General features: G+C 36.9%; 1 protein-coding gene across 1 annotated transcript; it reads left to right on the top strand.

Annotated features, from left to right (window-relative positions):
• Window positions 1-2,584: 2,584 nt before the first annotated feature.
• On the top strand, window positions 2,585-9,904 carry LOC106051859 (histamine H2 receptor-like). Its single transcript, XM_056042197.1, has 2 exons — window positions 2,585-2,795; window positions 8,256-9,904. Exon 2 carries the CDS (start codon window positions 8,379-8,381, stop codon window positions 9,846-9,848), a length of 1,470 nt encoding a protein of 489 aa, XP_055898172.1. The 5' UTR covers window positions 2,585-2,795; window positions 8,256-8,378; the 3' UTR covers window positions 9,849-9,904.
• Window positions 9,905-10,277: the final 373 nt, after the last annotated feature.

The raw sequence follows: 10,277 nt of genomic DNA, 5'->3' as shown, positions 1-10,277 counted from the left end.
ATTTTTTAAAAGATTGTTTCTATGGACTAAATCTTACAATTTCCGCCTTTTTTCCAGACATTTCTCAAGGACTGGTGGCATTACAAGTAGAGTCAAACCTTCTAGTGTCCACTACTTTCATTGTTCTCATGATCCCTTCTGAGATTCTGCTGATGTCGAATTTTCCTACCGTACATTTGGTTTCACTCATTGCTTCCAGTCTAACAATCCTATGGATTGGAATCTTTGTCTATGTCTGCTACTTAAGCATTTCTTGTCTGCAGCAAATCGTTCATATTCATGCAGTCAATATTCAATAACTTTACTGGTCGTTCGGTTTGCGCGCTGGACTGTGGTTAGGATTTATCGATGGTCCCGAGTTCATACCCTGCCCGCTCCCATCTCCCGTCGTCCTGCGGGAGGTTTGGACTAGGAAGTAATCCAGTGTGTGAGTTAAATGTTTACAATAAATGACACTGTCACATTGCTATGAAATGAAGACATTAGCCTACTGGACAGTGAAGTGTTTTCAGCTTAGTGGCTTAAGGAACATTTATCGTGGAAAATCCTCCAAGCATTAAGCTCTTCCATAGCAAGAGGTCTATGTTCCAAAGAAGATCCAGAAATTGTTTTTTTTTTTCATGACTGGCTTGAAAAATATTTGAAAGAATTGGTTTAAATTCATTGGCTGCAATGACGTCCATTGAACATGACCAAATGCTGCATCGTGTAAAATCATTTGTTGCTGTGAATATTATAGCAGCTTTGATATTAGCTTCGTTACACAGAGATGATTCATTGTTGTATCGCGACTGAAAGAGGTCATATGTTGAAGGACACACTCGATAGGATGTGACTGATCTTCCAGGCTGAGCCCTCGGAATTGAAATTTTGAAAAATGTCGCAATTCAAGGCTAAGTCTTGTGTCTGGAGGCAGAGATTACATGATCACATTCCTTACAATCTCGCTTCCAAATTGGCATGTTTGTTTGGCATGTTTGGGACGTTCCTTGAAAGTTGAAGATAATTGGCAGCCCAAAAATATCCGGCAGAACGGCGGCGGCTGGCAGGGTTCCAACAAGGAACCATCGAGATGACGGTCCAAAGCTCATACCAGACGACCGAGCAGCCATCCAAAATGGGCATTTTGTACATTGAGGATCAACAGCGCTTTATTTTCTTCGTTGGGCTTGACGAATCGAATGAAATAATTTCCTGGTAGAGTTTTCGTAAAAAACTATTTCATTAATGGCCTTGAAACATGCAAATAATGAATGCTTGATATAAAGCTGTAAATTAAAATAAAATAAATACAAAATATGTTTGATACGACATTCTATGAACAGAAACACGTTGAAAACATCAGCCTTGGATGTATGTAAGTGCAGGAAACAATAGAGTTTGTATTGAGATGATGGCGCTACAGAAGTTGAGAGCAAAATGTCTTAGTCTACGTAATTACTGCCCCGATTGCTGTTACAGAATTAGATATAGATACAATTTATGGACAGTGTCGTTATCTTGAAATCCATTTGGTTTGAACTGTGAGATTACGCTGTTGTGCATGCCAATGACTAGTGAAATAAGTTTCTTCTGTACGTTGAAATTTGTCTAGGAAAGGCGTTGGAGATTTATATAGGCCTACATGGAGACAAATCCATAAATAGCAAGGTATGTTTTTTGGTGTTTCTGGTGTACAGACTACGAAAGTATATAGATAAGTGAAGTAGTTGAATAAACCAGATAGATCTAAGAAACTTTGTGCACTATTCAGCTCTGTAGAATCAGATTTCTTTCTCCGCTCGCCACTATCCAACATTACAACAGCCTTGAAGACAACAGTTTAATGCTTGAACCCTTTCACCCTGTAGCCTAAATAGCAATGGATGCGAGTGTTATTGGCAACCAGTTGTTGTTTACAATAGAGTTAACAAAATATTTTTTATCCCATAAACGGTAAATCAGAGATAAATAAAATTATTTATCAAATTAAAGTACTAATTTTCCACCAACATAACTGTGTTATCCTTTTATCAGGCAGTTAATGTAATTTTTAAATATGATTTTACAGGTTGAATATGATTAAAAACAAAACAAAAACAAAAGAATAAAAAAAATTGTCTGGGCTTGATTAAAAAAAACAACAACAAAAGAATTTTAAAAAGTTGTCTGTGCTTGTTATACGTACTATTATGTACTATATATTTATAATATTATTTGCATTTTTAATACATAGGCCTATATTTTGCAATCATTCTAAAGTAAATTCAGTTTAAAAAATACATATTATTTAAAAAAAAAAATAATTTCTTGTTTATTTAATTTAATTTTTCTCTCAATTGCATTAATTTTAAATAAACTTTTTTCCATAACTATTATTTAATTTTATTACTTCTATTTTACTACAATATCTATAAATTAGATATACAATTAAACAGAAATGCAAAAGAATTTCTTTTTACCTTTTCTTTATTCTCTTACACGTTGGCTTTTTGGGCAGAATCTAAAAATTCCAGACCTAGGAAAAAATACCCATGAAAAAAATGCTGATATTTATTTACAAACCGAAATAGGCCTACACACAACCGGATATGACGCACAAGGTGTAAAAAAAGTTTAATTCGAATATTAAAATACAAAAATTATATTGATTTAGATTAGTGATCTAGATTTAATTTTAAACATTTAAATCTAAATTGGTCCATTTTTCAATCCATTTAGATCTAGCTCTAATTTTGGCTGCAAGTTAATAGTTCTCATTAACTCTGCCATTTTTTTTAATGAGAAGAAAAAGAAAAATTTAGCATATCATGCAGGTAATTGATTAATAGTGTACATCATATAGTATAGTGAATATAGATCTAGATCTCAGTGAGTGTCCTAGAAGGGTCGATCTTGCACCCTTTTATCATCCTTGACCAAAGGGATGGATTTTACCCAGAAGCCAAAAGTGAGAAACGGCTCTTCACCTATGCCTCTGTCCGGAGGTTCCCCATCAACTCGGTGATCATTTAATCGCATCCTTTATCGTGAGACATAGCTCCTTGAGCCAACGCCTGGATTCTTCCTGCCCACGCAGAGGCCGAGCCCACGAAGGATTCATACGTGTTCCTAAAATGTTGCGTCATTAGCTGTTGGAGGGCCATCACTACTAGGATGACCCCCCCCCTTGAAGAACGACTTGGCGGATGGACAGGGGAGCGGAACCTTTCTGTCTTCATGTGCAAAATGGTTTGTTCGCTAGAACGTGCTGGGGATGCCCACTGGAGGACGTGTTCTTTCCCAGTTATTCTATGCCGTTTCCCATGACGATCCACGGGGGTGCTCCGAAGAGGCCTGGAATCCTTAGATCTAGTTCTCTGTAAAGTAGAAAACAGTGTTCTTATTGTTAGATTCTTATTGTTAGATTCCAGACAGAGGCGTCGCGAGCATAATTACTTTTTGTACATTCTCTCTCTCTCTCTCTTTTGTTTAACCATGTCCTAGGTGCAGATGATAAACTTTTGAACAATGTGTTAACATAAGATAGGCTGTAATCAGAGTGTTGATAAACACACACACACACAAATGAAATAAACACTCTTGTGCACGGTTTAATGAGGTTTTAAGTTAAAAGTTTTTTGTGTGTGGACTTTTGTTGTTTGTTAAGTTCTTCAAACACTATGAATTCCCAGACTTATTCTTTTCAGCTACACATCAATACTCATCAGATTGTGGAAGTATTGCTTTTAAAAATGTTTTTTTTTCCTGAGTAAAGTAAGCCAAGAAGTAATACACACTGAATCATAACTTACTAATTCAAAAAAAAAAAAAAACACAAAAAAAAAAAAACAACTAAAAAAAAAACACAAATATCAAGTCAGATTTCTTATTCCTCATGCTAGACAGATTCTTCTCTGGTGCAGTAAGAGCTTGAAACGTGTTGCCTGAATCAGCCAGGGAAACCAACGACTTAGCTACTTTGTCTCTAATTAAAACGTGTTGCCTGAATCAGCCAGGGAAACCAACGACTTAGCTACTTTGTCTCTAATTAAAACGTGTTGCCTGAATCAGCCAGGGAAACCAATGACTTAGCTACTTTGTCTCTAATTAAAACGTGTTGCCTGAATCAGCCAGGGAAACCAATGACTTAGCTACTTTGTCTCTAATTAAAACGTGTTGCCTGAATCAGCCAGGGAAACCAATGACTTAGCTACTTTGTCTCTAATTAAAACGTGTTGCCTGAATCAGCCAGGGAAACCAATGACTTAGCTACTTTGTCTCTAATTAAAACGTGTTGCCTGAATCAGCCAGGGAAACCAACGACTTAGCTACTTTGTCTCTAATTAAAACGTGTTGCCTGAATCAGCCAGGGAAACCAATGACTTAGCTACTTTGTCTCTAATTAAAACGTGTTGCCTGAATCAGCCAGGGAAACCAATGACTTAGCTACTTTGTCTCTAATTAAAACGTGTTGCCTGAATCAGCCAGGGAAACCAATGACTTAGCTACTTTGTCTCTAATTAAAACGTGTTGCCTGAATCAGCCAGGGAAACCAACGACTTAGCTACTTTGTCTCTAATTAAAACGTGTTGCCTGAATCAGCCAGGGAAACCAATGACTTAGCTACTTTGTCTCTAATTAAAACGTGTTGCCTGAATCAGCCAGGGAAACCAACGACTTAGCTACTTTGTCTCTAATTAAAACGTGTTGCCTGAATCAGCCAGGGAAACCAATGACTTAGCTACTTTGTCTCTAATTAACATGCGCGACTAGATTAACAAATGGATACGTTTAGGGCGTAATTATTTTCTCTTTTGAAGGGACATATGTAAGGTATAAGATAAGATTATATTATAACGACGATTAAAAGTTAGGGCTAATTCTGTTTGTACGATAATGTTTAGAATTTATATTTAGTTTTACCTAATAGAGGCAACAAAAAATGGCTAAGACGCACTTTAGGAGTCGGTTGCAGAGATCGAGTCTCAAACAAAGAAACCCTTTGCCGAACTGGGATTCGAACACTTAATGAGGTTGTGACAGAGCGTTTCATGAGGTCTGCGGGATACTACAGAATGAATTACACATACCAAGAGTTGCAATGACATAGAGGCCAATATGAAACTGGGCACCAAACTTTCAGAGCAGTGGACACCAAGTGAGAAGAGGCTTCAGACATTGCCACTTGCCAGTGACAGATCTTTATGGAGACAGCTAAGTCTAAGTAAGTCAATTGAGACTTTAGGAGAAAACAAAAAAGCAAATGCGATCATTTTCCCAAATTGATAATTTTTTCATACATCCTTCCCAATAAGTTTTTATTAATTTAAAATACAAATGTTCAATAGCACAGAATTATATTGTCTTTCTATTTTTAGAAAAAAATCTGATCACGTGCACTTTTTGGCACATTGAAAAATACGATTGTAAATTTGTGTCTTTAAAAAAAACAACAAAATAAAACGTATAGGTCTCGAAAGAAATTGATATTTCCTTTTTTTTTAGCCTAACTAATTAAAACCAACAACAACACGTGTGTTTGAGTTAGACAAAAGGCAAAGAAAGATTGAGCGAGTTTGAGGGACGATTATAGTTGAGGACTTGATCTAGATCTAGAACTAACGATGGACCAAAGAAACAGCATTGAGCATATGTATATTAGTAATATTACCCTAAGGGCAGGGGCGGACTGGCTATATGGGCAAACGGGCAAATGCCCGGTGGGCCGGTACCAAATGGGCCGGTTTGGTCGCGACCAAAGAAAAAAAATTTCAATGCAGACAACTTTTAAAAAAAGTGACACGAAGGCCCGAACACGTTTTCTTGTTTGTTTGTTTTTTAAATTCTTATTACAATTAATTTTGTTTAAAATTAAACAAAAATATCAAAATAAAATTACACTATACACTGTACGTATTATCATTTGCAAAACGTTAAACCGTACTTTCTGCTATGCAAGAGCGGCATGGACTGCTTTGATGTCTTCGAGGTTGTGTTTGGCCTAATCATTTTGCTGGTCGGCATGGGCCTTTGATGGCACTCCCATTTTTTTTGCTCCTTCCCCTCCCCGTCTTTTAATGGTTCCAATGAAATTTAAACAAAAAGAGGGATGAGAGAGGTTAAGTTAGAAAAAATTGATATAACGCAGCAAAAAAAAAAAAAAAAAAAAAGATAGGCGCGACAATTATCTCGTTAACAATATTTAATAGAAATTAACTTTAACACAGCCGCGAAATTACAAACCACCCAACTTATGCACAGCTCAATATGGGTATAAAGTTCTACTTTCTGCGATTTGAAAAAAAAAAAGAAGTTTCTTTGTGTTTATTTTTAATAACATAGATCTAAAAATACTACACTTAAGGCTTACAAAAAAATTATTTAATTAAAAAATAAATCTAGATCTAAATCAATTTTTATACTATTATAATTAATGGAAAACTTATGCTTAGTATGAAGTCATTAATGATGAAAATTTTTACAATAATTACAATAATGTATATAGCGCTGTCACATCCGATATTTAATGAAAGGAGATTTATATTTTAAATAATGGGTCATGGTATATTAATATACAGATCGCGCTTTTGAGAATGTACTAGGAGGAAGCAAGAGCTTTTCACATTAAGTAAGTGTCTTTCTAACAGTTCTGCTTTCTCTTATCTTTTTTTATGGAATGTGTTGCCTGAGTCAGCCAGGAAAACCAATGATTTAGCATATTTTAAGTCACAGATCAACATGCATGACAAGATTGACAAATGAAATGCGTAAGACGTAAAAATCTTATTTTTTGAAGAAATGTCTGTAATCTATAAGTAATAACAAAAAAAACTTCAAACTCATTAGGCTGCTATTGTTTTGTTTATAGTTTTCAGACTACATACATGTATAAATAGAATACATTATGTAATCCTACGAATGCATATATTTAGTTTTCGATGCGTTATCAAACTTGATCTATTTTGAAGAGAATTAGGCTTACACCTATAATATAACAATTGGACGTAGCCAGGAGGGAAGGGTCTTCAAACCATCACTTGCCTCAGACCTCATTGTCTGAAAGGGAAACTTTACTTGCTGCCCCAGTGCAGCCAACTTAAGCAAACTACAGTCACCAAATTTCATGAGCGTAGCCAAAAGGGGTTTTGTGGTTTCCCTTCCCCCTCCATTACAAAAACTAAAGCATTTTACCATTTTCTACCAGTCGCTGGACTCCATTGAATAGCACATTTGGTTTTTGAATTTTTTTTAGCGGAAGAGTAGCAGGCTAATTGCACAGTAGATACCTCAGAATATGCATTTTTTAAAGCTTAAAATAACGGAAATAATGTTGGTTCCCGTTGGGGGAGCTCGCAGCGCTCACCCGGACTCCCTAGCTGCCCTTTGGCGGTGTGTACTGTCTTTGCACTAATTATAGGAAGAGAGTATTCTAGGGTAAAAAAAACGTTTGAAAGAATGAAAGATCAGAATGTAATGAAGATTAATTACATACACACACACACTAATATATATGTATATATATATATAAATTGCGGAGTTGGGTAAAAATCCCCCCCCCCCCCACCGAAAAAATATGACATGCCATTTGTGGGCCGGTTTATATGGTAATGCCCGGGCCGATTTTGATACCCAGTCCGCCCCTGCCTAAGGGCTACCAAAACTTATTGAACGAAAAATATGTGTGTGTGTGTTTGGCAGGCGTTATAATATGGGTCGATCCATTGACAACGTTCTGGCAAAAAGTGTGTAGTTGTGGGGTACGGGTTTTATAATGCAGGCTGTTTATCTGTCACGATCAACAATGTATTTCAAATAGATCAAGATATCGAAGCATGAGTTTCAGCTCCTACTAACGGGTAACAAACAAATCGCGTATGTAGAGGTGAAGACAGTCTACGGATATTACGTACATCATTATTTAGTCTAGTGACGTCACAAATACAACAAAAACAACAACACTTGTAATACGTTGCGGTACAATACAATGCGATCATTATAGGCCTAATACAATGTTAATACATTTCATATACGGTACATTCGTCACAATACAAAAAAACTATCAGATACACTGTACTGTACAAACACGGTACTATACATTGTATTGTACAAACACGATACGATACATTGTACTGTACAAACATGTATTCACCGATAATTTTTGGATGTCCATGAAACACTTTGTCTTCATAATGGCGTTAATTCATATTCCATTAGGTCAATTCCATTTGGATTTAATGTTTTTATTTGGAAACATTTTCAATTTCAAAGAAATACTATGTTAACATTGTTTTCAGTTGTCAAGACTGGTCCTACCGTTGTGATGACTACCTTGAGGGTATTACCTGAAGTCTCTCGAATGAGTCAGTCAACCGGAAGTCAAACATCACCATTGTCTGGACAGCATCCGTCACGGCCTGATGGAATATTTAGATATTGGATTCTTCGTTTCGGGCACCATCAACGGGTCAACCTACGACTACATGTCCGATCCTGGTGTTGTTGCCACCCACCGTATTTTTATTGTAGTTGTAGTGACCTACATGCCCCTGATCATTGGCTGCAACATCATCGTCTTCTGGGGCATTCTACTGTACCCGGGATTCTACACCAACAACAACTTGTTGTTGCTCAGCTTAGCCTTCGCCGACTTTTTAGTTGGCATCTACTGCTTGCCGATGTACTTACTGAGTTATATAGAAGTTACCAGAGTGGTGGTGTATTCTAGTGAGATCTCTTGCGTTTCATGGCTGACTTCAGGCGTGCTGTCAGCGGGAGGCTCCTTGGTTTCGTTGCTTTTCATTGCTATCGACAGGTACGTAGCAGTCATCTGGCCGCTCAAGTATGGAGGAATTATCACGGCAGAGCGACTGATCACATCTTTACTCTTGTTCTGGGTTTTAATTTTTATAATTGCTTTCCTTCCAAATTTGGGACTCAACAATTATAACCCGCACATTCAGAATCTCGTTTTACGCTGCAATTTGTACATCACTCTGCCCAAATACTACGTTTATGGGACAGTTCTTGGGGGTGCGGCTCCGATAGTTTTAATCTCAGGAGCGTTGTATTCCCAGATCATTTACATTGTATGGAAACAAGCAAAGAGACTGCATTCGAGGCAATCTTTAATTCCCCCAGAACAGGCCTCGAGGTTGGAGCATCGTATCAAGAGTGTCCAGAGGTCCTCATTTTTGATGCTGGCCTTTGTTGTGATGTGGTTCCCTTATGTGAGTATCACGCCTTTCAAATACTTCAATGTCTTCTCCCAGGCATCCATTGAAATAGTCAAGTGCTTCGCTCTCATGTTCACCTTTGGGAACTCATTATTGAATCCTTTCGTATACGCCCTCCTCAGAGAAAACTATCGAACTGTATATAAATTAATGATTATTACTCCGCCTTGGAAATGGAAGAAAGCACTGCGGGTTCTTTATATCGAAACCAACAAATTAAAATCTAAGTATACTGTAGGGGAAATAGCTACTGATCAGCTGGGCATCTTCAAGCCAACAAAAACTTACTCAGCTTACTCTGATCATAATAATGTGAAAGCTAAAGATGTTGCAAGCCGTTTTACGATGTCCAGAAAAGTATCTCAATTCTCTAAAGTTTCAGCCATAGAAAGTACATATTTTTCTTTGTATACTCACCCCTATGAAGAATCGGATGTAGATTTAAGTCAGTTTGACATTTTCCACCAGCTCTACAGAGTCGTTCCCAGTTTAACCAGCATTGTACAATCCCAATTAAAGCAATCTTCTAGTCAGAAAGTAACGGGGATAGACTCGGCCGGAAACAAGACTTTGAACCCCAGCAATACTCAATCTAGGGATACAGAGATTTACAGAGACTGCTTGCCCTACGACCATGCTTCAGTAATACCTTAGTTGAATAGCAGTCACTGCTTTGTGCCTATTGAAACAACATGGAACTCACCAAACTATTTAAAGATTTATTTAAGTCATTAACCTGGTCTCTCGGGATAGCCTTAAAGTAATCGTATCATATTCGTATTTCGTTATTCTTTTTGAGAAGAATGGTCTTTGTAACACAGGGTTAGTTGCAGAACTCAATTGGAAGAATTTGTTTTTTACAGTAAAAGTTTTTCGCTTTAATCATCTTGCAAACAACTCTCTTCTCCAGAATTTTCTTTGTACAGGCTTTTCAGGTATCAAAACAGTTTGGCATCCACTTAGTTACATAGCAACCGTGTGATTATGCGATTAACCGGACAGATCGAATAATGGACTCGCCATACAATTAACATTTTTGTGTGTGTTTAATTTCTTTAAAAAATTATTTATAATATATTATAG

Source organism: Biomphalaria glabrata, chromosome 1 (genome assembly GCF_947242115.1).
Source record: "Biomphalaria glabrata chromosome 1, xgBioGlab47.1, whole genome shotgun sequence".
Classification (NCBI taxonomy): Eukaryota; Metazoa; Mollusca; class Gastropoda; family Planorbidae; genus Biomphalaria; species Biomphalaria glabrata.
This window is presented reverse-complemented; position numbering and strand designations above follow the sequence as displayed.